Raw genomic sequence first — 19,268 nt, 5'->3', positions numbered from 1 at the left:
GTCATATTTGAATGTTTTCGGAAAACAAGGAAACCAACTTTATTGTCAGAACATGCCTGAAGTTTGTCTTGCATCACAGCAGCTTGTTTGCAAAAACATACGGGACAGAACAAATCTACAGACGTTAAACATCACAATCGCCCAGAAACCACAGACACAAACACACACATTATTGCAAGATGAATGGAAGATGACGTTCAAGACCTGGTGCTGCAGCTTCATTACGTGTGTGGGTGTAAAGGGAGGGTTCATCTGTACCTGCACAGCGCACCACTTTGATACACTGCTGTATGATCAAACATTTAAGCGTTTGGATCAAAGTTTGCTGCTTTTTGAAAAGGCTTGTCACCACTTTGAAAGAAGTATAAATCAAGAACGGAGCACTTTTCAATTAGACCATAGCTGTACAAGGTTGGTAGGAAGCATGGCTTTGATCCGTGTGTGTGTGTGTGATTTAAGGAGGTGTGTTGTGTTTCAGGGCCCCTTGGCAAGCTGGGGATGGGCTGTAAATCTCGCCGTGTCTCCTGGTTTACGCTGGCCCATAAACTAGAATGCAATTATGGAAAACAACTGGATGCAAGATTTCTTCAGTCCTGTGAGATTTGTGGCGGCAGCCTTAAAGGGTTTTATCTACCAAAAAGGAGTAGCGTTGCCTAACTCCACCTTCACCTCCATCTCAGCTTCCCATCAAACATCGATTGACCTCCGGTGTCTTTGGCTGATACAAGACAAAAACAGAGTAAAAACCTATATATATAAATACTGTGTCTGACCTTGGCCTGTGGCCGTCAGGTATGACACACTCATGATTTATTCATACGGGATCATTCACATATACGCACTCAATACGACCTGCATTGACTCACATCCGTCATTTCATACTCTACACTTCACATTGTATTTGGTCATGTTCACCATCGCCGATCATTCATTACCTTTCTTCTCTCAGTCTGACTTCACCTTGCATTATATTGGCTTATTAGGAGCCGGATGCTTTAGTGGAAAGTTTTACACTCGAGCCTCATGAATATAAACATGAGCAGCTTGGGCTTGCTTTGATCTGGGCCTGGCTGAGAGCCATGAGTGGAAGGAGGCTGGAGCTGCCTTTGCGCAGCGCTCTCTCTCTCTCTCTGCCTACTTTAACCATTTGCATAATTGTCAATCCAGCTCTCAATAAATGTGTATTGTATTACAAGGTAAACGCAGATGCCAGTGTCGCTGCTGGAGTCTGTTTGCATCAGATAGTTGTGTGTGAAGGTAGTGTGTGTGTCATGAACAGCCCATTAGTTAGTTGTGATGAGCCACAGGTTGGATACCTATTCTGTGTCTGCCAAGGCATTCTCCACCAACCTCCTGGGTTTTTACCCATTTTCTTCCAACAAATCGAGCACACGATGAACATGTCACTGAAAACAGATTCAAATCCTTTTGTGTACCTGAAACGTGTTTGTAGAACACCCTTAGAAATAAAAGTGCTAAGTAGAACCATATAAGGTTCTTCGGCTTGTCCTCATAGGAGAACCCTTTCTGGCGGGTTCCACCAAGAACCCTTTTAAAACCCGTTATTCAGGAAAGGGGTTTTAAAGGGTTCTCTGGAACAAAATGGTTCTTACTGGAAGAATTAGTGTTACCAAGAACCCTTGGAAAAACCTTTTCTTCGGGAAAGGGTTTTTCAGAAGCAAATGGTTCCAGGTAGAACATCATCCCTTGTAGAAGGACCCTTTTAGAACCCTTATTTCTAAGAGTTGTTGTTTTCTTTTAACTTTACATTCAGTTGTTTCTTTGTGTCATCACAATAGACAAAGGCAGGGAGAGGTTTGAACTGAAGTTATCTCAAACAACATTCTCTCTAAGGCACAGAGTTCTCAGGCACATAGGTCGACTCTTGTTTCAACGAACCTATACCGTAAAGAGTTTTTTGACAGCTGTCCATCTCAAATATCAGATGTCATCGGATTAGGTTTTTTTTTTAAGCACAGAGTAGGGAAGTGCATTTTTGCTGCTGAAAATAAACTTAATAATGAATTTCTCTCTTGCCTACGGCTATGTTCAAACTGCAGATGCTGTCAGGCCAACTGTCTGCACTGTTCATTGTGTTCAGACTTAGACAAACTTTCAAAAACTAGAGCGACTTTCAAACTGCGGTGCATCATTTCACTGCAAATGTCACAGGGCATAAGTCCTCGATAGCACAAGTAAAACCTCTCCATAGTTGACTGAATATGATACTTTAGGCACCGATTTTGTTCTTCTGTGTCACGTTGAGAAAAGACCATTTGAAATCTGATTTCTTGTGTTTTTTCTTGTCCAGACTTTCAAAAATCAATCAGTTTGAAGCAACTCTTACAATAGGTTTGGTTTAGTACAATGAAATGAATGTGAAACCAACAGTTGCATATAAGCACAAATAATTCCTAGCTCTGTCGTATGCTGGTGGTTTTTTAAACGGCTTGTTAATGGGCTAAAACAAGGCCAGCATCTGGCACAGCCCTTCACATTCTACCTGTTCCTTGGGTGCCACATAAGAATATTGAGCACAAAAGGATTTGCCTCCCTCAGGTCCTGTTTATGGTCTGAAAGATTGCAGCGCGTTTGTGGTGTTTTATGGTCTCGAGAATTTTACGGCCGCCGGGGATGTTTATGCACGAGAAGCGAGAGAGAGAGGGTCAGAGGGGTGAAATCAATAGCAATCCTTAATGAGTTTGTCTGAAAAGAAGGAAGAGAAGGGGTATATGTGGGTGAACTGAAAAATGATATTGGCGTGGAGGAGTCGTGAGGAGCCTGAAGATGCTCAAACTCGAGCGCCCAAAACAATGCGGCCTCTGAGGCAGGTGTTGGGGGTTAAAAGTTGTGCCAAAGTTGACAGAAAACATTTGCACACAGACATCACATCTATTCAAAATGCATTCATGCATCTAAAGACGTGCTGTGTGATGAGTACACTGTGGATACACATGATTTCCATAAGAGGCAGGAAATGCAAACTAATTGAGCTGGTGCCAAAGCCCTTTTATGTATATCGGAAACTGAAGACCCCATAGTAACCTTGCTGTATCAGGATTATGTAATGGGCTGATAACGTGCTATATATGCTGAAGAAACAACATGATGTAAATAAAAAATCTGATCATATTGCTCTGGGATTTGTCCTCTTTGTAAAAGGCATTTACTGTTCTCCTGTAAGTAGGTCAGCATGGGGTCAGTTTGTCAGTGTGTGTTTATTTATTCTGTAGAGCTGTGCTGTTGTAACAGTTATTGTAGCTGTGCCTGCAGACAGCTGTCTGCTCACAGAAACACAGCTGATGAAACGTCCCATCAGCTCACACTGTCTCCCTCCAGAGATCTACATCCAATCGCAGGAGTAAAGAAGGTGGAAGTTGTCTCAGTAAGAGTGAGAAAACAACACATTTGAATGTGTTGCTACAAGCGCATCGCGGCTTTGTGATGACAGTGTCAGACGCTTCACATGTACGTGATCCTGGGTTCAATCTCCGGCATCTCCGGTCTGTGAGAGCAAGTCCAAATTGACGATGATGGAGGCTGTCGTTGGGAATAAAAGTGATTTCTGTCCTCTTTTGTGGATTTGTTGTTTTTGTTCGGCCTCTGTTTGGCTCTTTGTGAACTGAAAAAACATTGTCCTTTATCTTCAAAGAGTAGGTTTTTTGAGCAGTACAATTTACTTCGGAAACTTTTCGTGGGTACTCCTTTGTGTTTGCAGCTGTCACACTTTACAAGTGTAATATTGCTGTTGTGCGACGCTGGGATGTTGCCACCACAAACTGGAAGTCCACAAAGTCCGCGAAAAATTCTATTCTTGGCTCCACAGTGCAGCACAGAGTTCTACACAAACTTCCAGCCTCAGAGGATTTATCTGTCCAGTGGATACATGTTATATATGACGGCAATGTGCCTGCTAGAGCCTGCAAATGATCACTTTTCCAAATGCTAACTGCTGTTAGCTCCCAGTAGCCTCTGTGGCTGATGTAAATTCCTGTCCCTGAAGTTTCAGTTTACTTTTTTTGTTAGTTTTTTTTAGGTGCACCTAAAGAGATACTACTAAACTGAGTGTTCTGAACAGGGCTGTTTTGGCAGGGTGCTTGAACTGCTGTGGTGCTTCATCCTTATGGTATTTTGACCAAAGCATGTCACAGACATGTTCATTAGGACAACAGGGAACTAGTTTAACTTGGAGAAATAGGGTATAATATGACTCCTTTAAATGTAAAGCATTATCTTGTTTGTCATTATAACCTGGTCGACTTGCCTATGAGCGCTCAACTCATTCTGTACCACTCCTCTTTTCTACAGAACGCCTTACTCCCCCACAGAGCCCTGTAACCAATGGCAACGTCAATCCAGACTCTTCCTCTGACCCGCGGCCCCAACAAAAACTTCCGTAACCCTTTCACGGCCCCGCCCCTCTCCTCCCGTTGTGGCATGGGAAGTGTCGGCAGCCTGGTGGAGAGGCCAGATGTGTCTCCATCTAAAAGCAGCCGTGCAGCTGGACCCCAGGTGAGACCTAAACACACCAGCGGCCTCCTGAAGAAAGGCTTTACCCAAAGAGAGCTACTCAACTACCTCAACATCACCAGGTGAGTGCTGCTATAAAGAAGCAGGAGCATGTGTAGGACATATTTTACTGACCTCAGTTCACCTCCTGTACTCCCAAACAGAAAGGAGCCTAAAGCAAACCCAGGCAGCGACGGCCAGAAGGACGTCGCGTCTGGTCTGAGCTCCGTCAGTGGCCATGAAGAGGACAGCATGTACACTAAGGTCTACCATAAAGACGGCACAGAGGTCGATCTGACCAAGAACTCACTGCCAAGTGGGGGCAAGTATGAAAAGGTACGTATTGTATTAATAATGTAATCCTGAGGTAAAAACAAGAAAACACAGGGAGACCTTTACTTCAAGGTCTCAAAGTGGAGGTCATCCAGCAGCAATACATCCCATCAATACCTTTCATTATCAGTGTGACGATTGACTGAGTTTCATTCACTGATTCAGGCGAATGACTGGGTTCTTTTTAAAGGTGATCTATGTAACTGGTTGTGACGATGGTTGAATTGATCAGCATCACATTTATGCGTCTCTGCAAACCAACACACCCATAGACTGCTCCCTGCATACATCAACCTGCAGCAGCACAGGTTGAGAATCTGCCCCCTGCTGTGTTCTGGATTTATCGCTGCAATCAAATCCCACTTTTTCTTCTTTTTTTTTCAAGGGGGAGGGCGTGCAAGTTTGAATTGATTAACGGAAAAGAAGATAGAGGGTGGAATTTATTGATTTAATAGAAACATTGTGATAGATGCTGCATCGCTCGCTCTCCTCTGACGTGAGTGAGGTCTTTCTCACCCCTTCTCTTGCTTTTCCGTCTCCAGGCTCGATTCAGATCGTCGGCCTTTAAACCCGTCACCCCCAAAAACTTCAGCTCTATGCAGAACCTCTATCCTTCTTCCAAGTCGGAGGACGTGGACCATGGTCTTTCCAACGGGCTGCACAGAGCGTATGCCCATGTCCCTAAAGCGGTCTCCACCTCCTCTTCTTCTTCTTCGCCCTCTCGTCACGGACCACAGACATCGAGTGGTAACAAGGTACCTGAGCATTTGATAAAAACTTAATTGCCTTAAAACCATGATCCGATTCATAATCATGATTGTCTATGCCCAGTTATTACCACTAACTGGACTGAAGTTGAGTTTTGGGCCTACTTATGATTCTAGAGTTTATTCAGTCATTATTTACTCATTAAAATAAACCTTTTCTCGACTTAATTCATGCTGAAGTGATGAATAACGGCACAAATGTGTGTAGGCTCCCTCCTCGATGCGTGGGCTGAGCCAGGAGGATGATAACCTGTCAGACTCGGGTCATAACTCTATGAGCAGCCTGCCGCCGTACCGCCCTCCCTTCCGCCCACACCTGGCTCACATCAGGTCGGCTGCAGTATTCTTTCCTTTATAGTCAACTGTGTTGCTATAATTGTTTTTTTTGGATTGTATTTAAAAAAAAATTAAAAAAATTGTAATGACTGTGTGGGAAGTGATAATAGAAGTGATAGAATATAATTAATAGATTTTATGGTTTCTCTCTTTTTTGCTGTAGTGCATCGATGGGCCACATCAACACCATAGGCTCACTGGATCGTAGCTCGCTGGGTCAGAAGGCTATAGGATCAGAGGGCGTGGCTATAGGGGAAATGGCGTGTCGGAGCATGGCAACCCTGAGTCGCCTGACCCCATACGGAGGGGAGGCTCCACCTCCTTATGAATGGACACTGTCTCTGTCTGTAGAGGAAGTGGTAAGGATGCAGTGGACGATGTGAGGAGGAGCAGGTCAGTACGGCGTTCAGACTGATAAGTCGTTCATGCTGCTGTCCTGTGCAGGTGCGTGATCTGGAGGAGCGTCTGGTGGAGAAAGAGCATGAGCTAAAACAGATGAAAAGAAACCTGGACGAGAGCGAGGGCGCTATCGTTCAGGTGAATCTCGGTTTATTTGTCTGTTCTTCATCAACCTTTATATTCATCCACCCCTCGCTTGAAGTCTAACCCCCCCCCCCCCCCGCCCCATCTGCTCGCCTCATGCAGGTCTTCGAAGGGAAACAGCGTCTGTGGGAGCAAGAGGTGGAGGAGCTGAAGCGCCTCTATGCAGCCAAGCTGCGCCAGGTTTCCCAGCATGCCCAGCGTTCCCAGCGCAGCCTGCAGTTGCAGTTGTTCAAGGCGCAGCAGGAGAAGAACCGACTGCAGGAGGAGCTCGACGGCCTGAAAAAGGAGAAGAGTGAGGAGGATGGAGCGACGGTGAAGCGAACCAGCCCAACGCTGGAGGAGACGCAGTGGGAGGTTAGGACTTACAGAGATCAGACTAGATAACTGAGTTTCTTTCTTGTTTGACCTGATTAAGTGATTACAACATGGACTGCAAGTTCACTTAAAACAAAAAGTGAAGTTTTTCCTTTCCCTATCCATAGACTGGTATAGAAAGTGGACGTTGTCTTCCGATTGCAAAATTAGGCCAACTTTTCCTCATCCTACTCTACAGAATGCATGGACTTGTAAATAAAACCATGTAAAATAAACATTAAAGTTAGGTTTGGTATCTGATATGAATCGATCTCTACACAAGTGGAATCCATTGCCTCTGTTTTCCCATCACTCTGTCCTCTATGCTTGCTTTCAGTGTATTTTATGGCAGTGATCCAACTCTAGTGTCTCACGATCTTTGGTGATCTGGTAAAAATGCTCTCCCGTCCGCTTGTCCCCAACTGTTTTGACATCCCAGGGCACGGCAGCCATCCACCAACTTCACGTTTTCAAAAACACAAGTAGCCTGGCATATTGCCAGGTATATACTGTCTGTTGGCTTCCTGCCAAAATGGGGTTGTTTTGGTTCAGAGGGTTGCATGACAGAACTGTGTGAGCTGCAGGAGCTTCTATTGAAGAGGAGCTAAAACTAATTGGGACCATTAACTCCTCAGGGAAACAGACAGAGTTCTTTTATGCAACCATTGGTGCTGCCCCCTGGTGACTATTTGATACATATTTACTTCCTGGTTAGACTCCCCCTGCAAACCACTTTTCTAATACAGACTATGTCTCTTTCCCCATATCTCCGTGTTGCTCCGTCTCTCAGGTTTGCCAAAAGTCAGGTGAGATTTCCCTGCTGAAGCAGCAGCTGAGAGACTCCCAGGCAGAAGTGACCCAGAAGCTGAGCGAGATCTTCCAGATGAAGACGCAGCTCAGGGAGACTCGCATGGAGCTGCGCGGCAGGGAGAACCAGATAGATGCACTGAAGCTCGTCATGCAGGGGACACAGCGTCACAGATCTCCCTCTCAGAGCGCACGAGAGGAGGGAAAAGGAGCCGAGGAGATGACGTCCACTGGGGCAACAGGTAGTCTGATATGTCATCTTCACTCACTGGATGTGATTCCATGATGTGTCACAGTACACACATGGCGATTGTTGCAGCCATTAAAGTGATTTATTATGAACCAGAGAGGCAAGTAAAGGTGATGAACACATAGTGTCCCACTGTATAGCCATGCATAGCAAACATTTCATTTGTAAATGTGTTATATAAATCATCCATGCATCTTCTACCACTGTATCCTCCACATGAGGGTCATGGCCCGGCACTACCAGCTGACATAGGGAGAAACAGTGTTTGAATTGTAATATTATCTTTGTGGGGTCTCTAATAATTGGGGATGGGGGGATACACCAATACACCGTATTAGAGAAAGACTTAAGTGAAGTACTTATGTTAAGTAGTGCATTGACTGTGACTGTGCAGTGATATGTATGTTCGGCTGTGATGCGTTCACTGATGCTCGTAAAATCCGCTTACTCACAAAATCTGCGCACACGTACACATTTCCCCGTCTCTAATATTGGTCGGGACAATCTGGCGTTCATGTCACCACCATCAGTACACAAACCGACGCCCTTGGTTTTTTAGTTATATTTTAACAACCCCCCCACCCCCTCCCCCAGTTGTGCAATTTTACTACCTTCATGGGAGCTCGACCCCTCTTTATGGGAGCTCAGCTCCCACGTAATTTGAACACGGGGCGAAAGGCAGGGTTCACAGTACAGGTCACCAGTCCATCACAGGGCCACGTAGACGAGACAAACAACCATTCAATTCAGTGTGTCCAATTCGCCTAATTCCCAAATCTACATGTTCTTGGACTGTGGGAGGAAACCCACGCAGACATACGACGAGAACATGCAAACTCCACACAGAAAGGCCTTTGTTCCAACCTGGGTCTTCTTGCTGCAAAGGCGAAGAGTGGTAACCACTACACCGACCGTGTTACACAACTTGTGTGGGCGTTAAATTAACTAGTTACACGCTAAAAATGGAATGCACACTTATGTCTTAATATCTTTAAAGCAGTGGTTTTGACTCAAGTCTGAACACAGTAGACAGACAGCAGTGTTTACAACAGTCAGTCTGAGAACATGCAGTTCCTGACACTGATGGCATCTGAATTGTGAAGGTTCATGGATGATGACATGAGGACAGTTGGTGAAACAGGAGGACAAGATGGAGGCAGATGATCTGCTGTGACGTCCCATAAAGGGAGAGTTAAAATAAGAAAGAAGTCGATGAGGATCCATGCTGAGATGCCACAAACACAAACAAGACATTTGCTCACACATCACTATAATAACAAATAACCAAGAGAAATATAATGGTTGGGAATCTTATTACAAAGACATGATAAGTATTAAGAGAGAGATTAACAGTGAAAGAGGCAAGATATTTATATTCCACACTTATCTACTTAATCATATCCTAGTTCTAACTGGCTTTCTTATCAACCCAGCAGGAGCTCGTCTATTTTTAGTTTCCTTTGTTAGACCTCTGACATCCTTGGAGCCAGGATCAGGTTATTTGAGTTCTGTGTGTGTGTGTGTGTGTGTGTGTGTGTGTTTATAAGTGCACGCCTTTTAAAAGCAGCAAGCGTCTTTCATTATATTTCCCCTATGGCACTGCTGGACTGTATTTGAAGCCGTGTGAACCTCTGTGTTTGCAGGAGGCTGTGCGGGCCCCACAGAGGAGCGTCTGCGTGCAGAGCTGCTGCTGGAGCGACGCCAGAGCGAGGCCCAGGCCATGGCCTTTGAGGAAGAGAGGCACACATGGCAGACGGAAAAGGACAAGGTCATCCGCTACCAGAAGGAGCTGCAGGCCAGCTACTTAGAGATGTACCGGCGCAGTGAGTTGTTGGAGCGGGAACTGCACCAGCTGAACGCAGGCAGAGAGCGAGGAGCAGGAGGAGGTGGTGGAGGAGGAGGGAGCAGAAATGGGACTCTGGAAAGAGAAGTGCCAGAGATGAGGAGTGAGAGAGCTGGCGAAAAACAAGAGGACAGACCTTCCTCTGGTTTGCCGTGGATAGAGAGGATCGAGTCGTCTGAAATTTGAATGTGTCCAATTTGTTTGCAATGCAAACTATTTTTCTCCTTGACGTTTGGCAGCTATGGAAGACAGAGTCTGCAAGGAAGGAAAACTTTACAGAGTCAAAATGAGAAAAGTCTAAATTAACCCTTTGGTTGTGTGACACACAAAGTAAAAGTCCAACCTTCCCATTTATAATGATGCTGTTGTAAATCTCATTTTACTTGTTGAGAAAAAAGGATGTGATGCCAAACAAATGTTTACCGCCCACTAAAAGAAAATGATTGCTAGTAATAAATATAAATATAAATAACAAACAGTACTGTGCATTTCCATTTTTTTTAGCAATGCTGTAATTACCATGCAGTTTGTTTATTTCTTAATTGGAACACATCCAGAACTTAATAGCATGACCCTGGCTTTCCTACAACTGGAGTGGATTCTTAATTAATGTCACTGCTAAAACCTGTGTTTGTCATGTCAAACAATATAACTATATGCTATGACACCAGGATTATTCAAGACATGCTTGAGCATTAACAAACACATGTTGCATGAGTTAAACTCATTGACAGCTCGCTAATATGGAAGTACATCATTCTAATCCAAAGGTCAATGATCACAGTATTTGACAGAGTTTTGCACAGTACTGTATCTCCATTTTTAATAAGTAACTAAAAATATTGAGGGAATTTCGACTTTTCGAGATTTTTCATCTTTTCTTGGCAGAAATGGGGCTTCCATAGATTCTGCCACTCTCTTCCCAATGCGACCTAGTTTATTTTTTCAAAGCCATTATTTTTTTGCAAAGACTGGTCCCATAAGCTTGTACAGAAACAGAAAAACTGTCCGTGCCTTGTTGATCCTTGGCCTCAGAGCCAACAACGTCGACTGTCCTGCTCAAGATTTCAGCCCAACCATAGTAAATCTGTAAATGAAGATATTGATATTTCAATTGTGATGGTTTTGTGTCAGTTTGGTTGTTAATTTCTGGTCTGGACTGCTGTATAAATGGTTCAAAGGGATCGACTGTGGTCTGGGAAAAATCTCTACCCATGTGTGCAGATGGTTCTGTCTGGACCTGAGCTGCATCTCTGGGAGGATTAAAGCTAACTGGTGCCATGGTACTACTACCAATTATTTGCCACAAAGAAAAGTGAAAATGTTGGACTTATTTGACCAGTTTCCTGTCGGTATATTTTGTACATAGTTCTTCTATTGATCGGCCTTCTGTCATAACTGGGCGCACTTCCTTATCTTTGGATTGCAACGAGCAGATGCACACGGTGAATGACTCTGCACTTCTTATTGGTGTGATTTTGTCCCCAAACGTGTAAATGCATGACATAGGTGGAGTCGCTCTATTGTATTGTTTATTATTAAAATATGAACAATAATAATAATAAATAAAAAAACAAGTATATAAACATGTATGGTGTGACGTAACAAGAGTTAATGTACCGTGTGTAAACAGCTGCAGAAAAAACTATTTATGAATAGTTTGTCTGTTGTAGAATTTATCTGCTAGGGTGTAACTGATGGCATTCGCCCTCTGTGGTGTCTGTCTGCTCTGACGGGGATTAAAATCTCCACAAAACGTGCCAATAAAACCCAAGGACGAGAGCTTTACGACAGAGGGAACGGAGCAACAGAGGCTTTTGGGACTAATGTGGCTTTTAGAGGTTTTAGCCTTGGATCCTTATCTCTGCCTCTCCCTGCTCTACAGCGTCCAGCTCTGACATACCACCTCCTGCAGTGGGATGGAAGCTCCGCTGAGATGAAAACAGGAGGATCCCTAGAATAAACACTTCTATGGAAACCATTGTACTGCACAGCCAATGATATCTTGGCAGGAATTAGTAGAGATTAAGATTTAAAGCAGTGTCAAATGTGCCGTGTTTATGGGAATGTTTGGTATAAGTGAGAGCAGACGCTGTTCGGGGAAAAAAAGTGTGAAGTTGGAGAAAACAGCACAAGCGGCGGTTTTTAGGGTCTGTCTATGTGAATTGTTATGAACTGAGGCTGACTCACAAGTCCTTTACTTTTATATAAACATTATTATATAAACTAGGGCTTAATATAACTGCACTCCTCAGGAGGGGTTGAATGACTTACTGAAGTGGGATGAGAAAGATTCTTGCCCGACACGTTATCATCACTCTGTAGGAGGATTGCAGCTGAATGCCATCAGCAAGAATGCTGTTTATCTGATGAACTGATTAAGTAATAGAGAATATTTTACAGCAGAAAATTGAGATGTTCAGAGCCTTCTCGTTTAGTATTATTAATGTAGCACTAACGCCGCCATGTGGTGGTAACGAGAAGTGGCGATTTCCACCACAAAACTAAAAAAAACGCCAGCACAAGCCTGGAGTATAGTTTTTTATTTGAATTTTCAGATGCAGAAATATGAAACATGTTATCGGATAAATATTTACAATAAAGGCTGCGTTAACACACAAAAGCGGGGAATGCAAACATTCAACTAAAGTAATCCAACTGAAGTACAGACAGAGCTATCGGCCTAACCAAAAAGGAACACTCAAAAAGTAGCAATGAATGATTGTCAACCAAAGAGAGAACGGCGGAAATTCCAAACAAAAACGTGTACTTCAACCAAACTGAAACCCAAAGAGACGTTAAACTCCTAAAACTCTGACTTCAAACCAAGTGTTACCTTATAAGAGTTAGTGTGCGTTATGCTGGTGCAGTGCTTGTTGAATAAATTTGCCTCACTAGAGCGTGAGGTGACATCACCGTTTTCAAAAGGACACCAGAAACCTCTGCACTGTTACCATGTTCACCTGGATGTACCATGTTGTACATTCAAATGCAGTGCTGATAACACACTTTGACCACAAACTCCCGTATCACCCAAACTATGAGCCTCAATAAGTAGAATGTGTGTAATCTTTAAAGAGTCCTTCTTGAATGTACAGCGTAAAGCTAAATGTGAGGTGTTGTATGAATGGTTACAATGAGCCCTGAGGAAAATGTATAGATTCTAATGTTTCTTTTCTGACTCCATCTTAAATAAAAGACAAAGCTACTCAGTGGAGAGGCATTTTTCTAAGTATATAATAAACAACAGCCACAAAGTTCAGAGGACTCCCCCCACCCACGACGAGTAAAGCTGAATCACAAGCCTACAGTCACTGCAAGTCAGACCATACGGCTTCCGTCACACCACTTTACATCTTCAAATCACATGGCGTGCAAGCTCAGGAAACACGATGCAGGGCAGAGTGAGAAAATGGCACAACCGCGATGCGAGCCGGCGAATCGTCAGCTCTGAGCGTGTCGCAGCGGTGTCGATTATGCGTGTTGCTCTTCAGTTTAATTGACTATTGTACATGAGCTGTCCTGGCGGTTGCAATGAAAAATAGAAACAAAGCACATTTCACAGTAGTATATATTTTTGTTTCTTTTTTTTGTCATTGTTTGTTAAATACATACACAGAACAAGAGAAATGGCTTCTATAATGAGGAAAATCTTGCTGGTGCAGTCAGTCACAAAAAAAAAAAAAGAAGGAAAAAAGCTGTTCCACCTTTGATGAGTTAGCTCTACAGATCAAATGGATGCATCAGCCAAGAGTGACTTTCAAGCTACGTGCGGCCTTTATTACATTATGGAAGAGTAATTGCTCACAATCAAGACAGACCTCCACAGTTCCCCTCACCAGCAAATAATAAACCTACTACAGTTTCTTACACTGTGGGTTTTCTTACATAGAACAGAAGTTTATTACCATCCTGTAGTCAAAAAAAACTGCTCATCTTTGCCATTTACCAACACACACCCATCCAAAATAATCATTTCACTGCTTCTGTCAAAAAAAGAAAAAAAGAAAAAAAAGAAAGAAGCAGTCATCCAACTCAAGCAGTCAAACAAACACTATAAAGTATTACATATTTAAAAAGATAAGCCTATAACTCCGCAGGCGTTTGCGAATGAGTTTCAATGAAGTATCCTTTTTCAGAGGTGCTTTGCTTCTTCATGAAGATATTCTCATTGATGAAACACTCCTCACTCTACAACAGCTTGTAGGTGGATCATCTCCACTGGACTCTGTGTACTACTCAAAGTTGGAGGGTCCAAGATGGATAAAAGTGTGGCCAAGGCTATCCAGTGGCTCACTGGGAGAAAAAAAAAAACAAAAACAAAAAACTTAATGCTTTCAATAACAGGCCAAGAGGCCAGAGACGAGGGGGGAGAAATTGCCAGAGCAAATGGTCCTGGAAATGTAAAGAGCTCCAGGGAACTTCATCCTTACTCACGAGCAGAGTGTGTGGTATCAAAAGTAGATCTGTTTGGCATGTGACGGATTCTGCTCCATGGGGCAGTACGGGCATTTCAACCTGAGGATGAGGAGACAGAAAACAGGATGTTAAGATGACAGCGACTGAAACAACCATATTTATTTTACAGTGCAGATGTCTGATCACGGTAATCCAGAGAAAGCAAAAACTTCAGCCAAGGTTGCTCGACTTCTCACAGTGTGAATACACTTCCAGTGGTGATCCAAATTTAGTCATAGCCTACTTTCCCATAGAATTTCATCAAATTGCACTCTTTAATTTGTTAAATAAGCTTCTCACAGACCCTGAAGGACAAATGCAGCCAAAAACATAACTTCCTTTGTGGATGAAACAACAGAATCTGGATGCGACACTGGCCCAAAATGCAAACATTTTGATTAATTAGCATTTGGCTAACTAGGTGAAACACAACTGAGCGCACAATCTTGATTTCTAACTTACTTTCCAGCATTTGTCAGTTTGTTGAGAGCATCTCTGGAGATGACGTGGCCGCAAATAAGTTTCATGGGGGGGTTGCTCTCCGAGGTCTGCTGCCGAAGAATTGGGCAGGCAAACACGGAGTGGTACCAGCACTTCTTCCCAAGGTCAATTTCAATCTGAATGAAAGGACAAGGTGCACGTTAAGTGATTGTGAACAAATAATTAAGAGATATGCCTTTTGGAATTGAAGAAGTGACTCACAGGCAGCTCATCTTTGTGTGTCCAGACTCCACTGCACTGTCTCTGCTCTATCACCTGCTTAATGTTCATCAGCACCGGCAGAGCCATGCAGCCTGATGCAAAGCTATGGAGAAAAAAAAACATAAAATACTGATCACGATCATTAATAAATAAATCAACCACATGATGTCAATGCAATAGCATTGTTTTTCAAGTCTGGTCTGTCATAGTTTTCTAACCTAACACTAAGTGGAGACTCGACAGAGAGTCCCAGTAACGCGCAGGCATCTCTGGTAAAGATGTTACAAATCTCTGCCCACTGATTGGTCTCAAGCAGAGTGCGATATGGAGAGTTTTCAATGCCATGACGCAGATACACCAGGCTGCCCATCAAGATCTGGATATCTGAAGAGGTTAAAAAAAAACAAAAAAAACACCACACAGTCAATGTTATTAATATGAGTAATGTAGGATTGCAAATGATTTGCAGGGTTTCTTTTTAGGAGTCAGAGCCTCGAATGCTTAAAAACGGTGAAATACAATTCATCTTTGCAAGTGTGTCAATGTTTATGCCTCTGTTTATGACTACCTCTCTGGTGCTGAGAGGCAAAGGGTTGAAAGTGTCTGGCGTACTGCAGAGCTTCCATTTGGTTGCCAATTCCACCACTGAGCAGACTGATAAAGTACAAACGGTGCAGCTTGAACTCTAAACTGCTGTTCAGGTCCAGAAGTCGCTGCCGATTCGTCACAGCCCACCTAAGGAGACACATGACATGGAAGAGGACAGTCAACCTTTATGTGCAACAATCTAGTTTTGCATTATTATTATAAAACCTGTTGACTTTGTTAACAGAAAGAATTGAGGTAACCACCAATAAAATATATTTTGATAAAATAACATACTCTAGTGCTGGCCTGAGATCCTGCATTCTCAGAGCTTCAAGGATCCTGTTCAGCTCCAGGAACGGCTGTTTCATACTCATATCTATAACAACACCAGACTCCTAGAAAACAGAAACGGGGTATTTTTAGTGGTGGCATTCCAAACATTACCTTCACAAACACATGGATTACATTAGACAACGTTCACCTTTCATAGGGAGGTTTTACCATTTACTTTTAGTGAAATAGAAGTTTTGACAGCCATTTACCTGACACAAATCCTCTGCCACACTGAGCATTCCTTGTCTGTACAGGTGCTCTACTATTGTCTCACTCAGATATTTCTGTCTCTCTGGGGTGTCCCACACCGTCTCTGCCACAACAGCACTGATTTCTGCATCGAAATTCTGAATAGAGACAAATAAGAGATGATGTTTTTGTATGGCAAATGTTAAATGTTGAAAGAATGTTACCGGTTGTCCTTACTCTGTCAATGGCTTTGCCCACTTTTGACACACTACCATGGATGTCCTTATGTCGGGAGGCTAGCATCTGCACTGTTTCTTTGATATTCTTACAACACTGGGCCATAGTCTGAGACAAGACTGATAAGTCTGCATCTTGTACTCCTGCAAGAGAGAAAAGGGAGTATTGTAAATGTGCATGTCTACAATTACGGTATATGAGCCTCATTTATGAGGAATAAACCAACATCCATTTGCATTTAAAATTAAAATAAAACACTTATAGAAATAAATATAATAATAATAACAAAATTCTGTCTTATATTCAATGATTGTGTATACTTTTTTTTCTTACCGAAAGCAACTAGCTGTCCTCGTATCTCACAGACACTGCGCAAAAGCTCGTCTAGCCTCTCCTCAGACTGGTGGCCGTACATTACGAAGCGATGGAGCACCTTCTCCAGCTCCCGCTCCACGCACGCACACTGTTCCATGTTTCAGGCTGGAACACTCACACAGACATTCACACACACAACACTGACACCTGGAGATAAAAGAAAACATTTTAAGGAAACATCAGTAGTTTCTATAAATTGCCCAAATTTGAGATATATAATAATACCAACGGGTCTGGTTCAGGGACCATAGCAATTAAGGTAGGAAAAGTGAAGGAGATGGCCTGATGCTATTTCCAAACAACCTCAAACATACTGTAATTCTAAACAGCCATGAAACCGACAGTAGCTCAACTTACTGTACATCTTGATAACTGTTTTTTTTCAGTCAGTGCATAACTGTTTCGGTGACTTATCTGCATTTCCAATTTCTTATCCATTTATTAGCCATTGTATAAACAGAATAAAACACCTCTATATGTCTAACTCTAAATTTTAAAGTCTTCTAAAAAATAATAATTTCCAGCATGCTGTACACTAAGAAGCGTAATCGGGCCCTCCACAGTTCAAAGCTCTCAATCTGCAGAACACTCCGTTGAACTGAATTAAAACAAATGGCTGCCTTTGATCTGAGCATGATCTACCTTGCCTGCCTTTGAGTGGCACTTTTAATTTGATTCCAATGAGGAAAAAAAAGTGAAATATTTCAAAAACGTGTCACAATCTGAAACAATGTTGAGTCACCACCTTCTGAGATTTTACAAAATGTGGAAAAACAGGTGATTTATGACTTCGATTATGAAATGGTTGTTGGTGCCAGATTGACTCGTCTGAATATTTCAAAAACTGCTGATCTAGTGAGATAATCACGTACAACAATGCCTGAATAGAACGGCTAAATGGCCATGTGATGGACTGGCGACCTGTCCACCAGTCCTTTGCACTATGTCAACTGGGATCGGCACCAGCAGCACTGCAACCCTCATGTGGAGGATAAAGCAGTTGACACAATTAGATGTCCTTTGTGCCTCAAAAAAGTGGTCACTATGTGTACAGTATCGTATGTAGTATGTGTAGCTACACACTGAAGTAAAAATATAGTTGTAATAAAATGGATGACCAGTGTGTTGATGTTATTATTTTTCACATTGTATTGTGTGTTGATAACAGGCTTTTGTAATATGCTGGAACACAAAAGAAACTCCTTCAACTTTGGACACGGTGATATACACGAGTCCTTCTGATTTCACTATCACAGACAGTGCTATGATGATAGACTGCCTAATGACTGTCACCCTGCTGACAGACGCCCTGAGGTATAATGAGTTAAAAAATACATTTGACAGCTGAGAAACAGGCGTTTTTTTGAATGAGGATAGGGGAGATACAGGCAGATTTGCTATGATTATTGTTCTGTTGTGACACCACTAACATCTAGCCACCGTTGGCAGGCCTTTGTAAAATGGGAAGCAGGCACACAGTGTACTCTGCGGCCTGGTGTTTACTAACGACAGCCGTCGCTAGCGTCTCAAACATACTCACATTCATAGTAGCCATAAGGTGACAAGCAGAGATATTGACGAGGGGTGTCGTTTCTAAAGCTCCACTCTGCTTTCGTATAACTGTCTTACTAGAACAAATCCGAATAGTACTATTAGTACTATGAGCACAAATTCGCCGTAAACTCGCCGACTGCGAGCTGAACACAGAAAATGTCCACCTACCGCAACAGAGGTAACCAGCATTAAAGCTAACAGCGCTAGTGTCTCAGTCACAAAACATCAGATTCCGTGTAAATATTACTCACCACAATAAATAAACACGAGCAGTCACCAAGTGTTAATAATACCCTGTGATTCCCTGCTGTGAATTTAAGTACTGAGTTGTCGCAGAGCTAACGTAAACAAACGCGAACAGTCCCTAGCCACAAAAGCTCGCCATTGCTAGCAGCCAGTTAGCCAGTTGGTGTAACCAGCGTCTCACTGACTCGACCCAAATCATTTCAGGAGACATTGACATCCCGATTATTTCATATCACCCAAACACTTCATATGTCTACAGCCGTTTAAGTGAAATTTTAGATGGGTTTACAAAAACAACACTCACCTGTCGTGCTAATTAGTTAGCAAACATTAGCGTTAGCCACTTGCCTGTTATGGCAACACTTCACCAGCAGTCGTAATGCGGAACTTCCTGTGTCGCAGTTTGCCTTCACTACATATTTCACAATAAAAGCGACATCCAAAACTACCGTCGACAGCAACTCTTACTCTTTGGAGTGAAGTTTTTGATATTCTTTACTGGTCAATGTAGGTTCCGTTATGTTATGTTATGCTATGCTATGCTGTGTTATGCTATGCTATGCAGTGCTATGCTATGCTATGCTATGCTATGTTATGTTATGTTATGTTATGTTATGTTATGTTATGTTATGTTAGGTTATGTTATGTTATGTTATATGTTATGTTATGTTATGTTATGTTAGTGGACCCACTTCTGGGTGGGGGGTTAAAATAGGGTTAAAAATAGAAGAAGTGCACTGAAATAACAAACATAAGTGAACATTGAAGGATTATAAATCACCACAGTTATTATTGTCATTATGATATAGTATATGTTAGCAATAACAATGCACATCAGCCAATG

General features: G+C 42.7%; 2 protein-coding genes across 4 annotated transcripts; one reads left to right on the top strand and one right to left on the bottom strand.

The window, feature by feature from the left end:
• Positions 1–4,341: 4,341 nt before the first annotated feature.
• On the top strand, positions 4,342–9,928 carry n4bp3 (NEDD4 binding protein 3; the record flags this gene model as incomplete). Its single annotated transcript, XM_083891279.1, has 9 exons — positions 4,342–4,592; positions 4,674–4,845; positions 5,385–5,597; positions 5,818–5,939; positions 6,109–6,304; positions 6,390–6,482; positions 6,591–6,842; positions 7,633–7,891; positions 9,543–9,928. The coding sequence occupies 9 exons, from the start codon at positions 4,342–4,344 to the stop codon at positions 9,926–9,928; spliced, it is 1,944 nt and encodes a 647-aa protein (XP_083747405.1).
• A 2,400-nt stretch (positions 9,929–12,328) lies between these two features.
• On the bottom strand, positions 12,329–18,766 carry rmnd5b (required for meiotic nuclear division 5 homolog B). 3 transcript variants are annotated; one of them, XM_083891193.1, is made up of 11 exons: positions 18,729–18,766; positions 16,583–16,771; positions 16,250–16,392; positions 16,033–16,170; positions 15,785–15,885; positions 15,471–15,637; positions 15,121–15,286; positions 14,903–15,005; positions 14,663–14,817; positions 14,180–14,260; positions 12,329–14,038 (listed from the first exon to the last, which is right to left on the bottom strand). In XM_083891193.1, exons 2-10 carry the CDS (start codon positions 16,719–16,721, stop codon positions 14,197–14,199), a joined length of 1,176 nt encoding a protein of 391 aa, XP_083747319.1. In that variant the 5' UTR covers positions 16,722–16,771; positions 18,729–18,766; the 3' UTR covers positions 12,329–14,038; positions 14,180–14,196. The 3 variants fall into 3 exon arrangements, with proteins under 3 accessions (XP_083747319.1, XP_083747317.1, XP_083747318.1); XM_083891191.1 differs by having other exon boundaries at positions 12,329–14,260; XM_083891192.1 differs by lacking the exon at positions 18,729–18,766 and adding an exon at positions 18,430–18,466 and having other exon boundaries at positions 12,329–14,260.
• Positions 18,767–19,268: the final 502 nt, after the last annotated feature.

The sequence above is a fragment of the Microchirus variegatus genome (assembly GCF_963457635.1).
Source record: "Microchirus variegatus genome assembly, chromosome: 6".
Classification (NCBI taxonomy): Eukaryota; Metazoa; Chordata; class Actinopteri; order Pleuronectiformes; family Soleidae; genus Microchirus; species Microchirus variegatus.
Note: the sequence above shows the minus strand (reverse complement) of the source record. Positions and strands in the feature narration are given on the sequence as shown.

Excerpts from the sequence above, each read along its gene's own strand:
- rmnd5b (XM_083891191.1), bottom strand. The coding sequence starts at position 16,721 with ATGGAACAGTGTGCGTGCGTGGAGCGGGAGCTGGAGAAGGTGCTCCAT. Across the intron at positions 15,006-15,120 it reads GAGTCTCCACTTAGTGTTAG|CTTTGCATCAGGCTGCATGG; the intron begins GTTAGAAAACTA and ends TTTTCTCCATAG. Across the intron at positions 14,818-14,902 it reads CACACAAAGATGAGCTGCCT|ATTGAAATTGACCTTGGGAA; the intron begins GTGAGTCACTTC and ends CCTTTCATTCAG.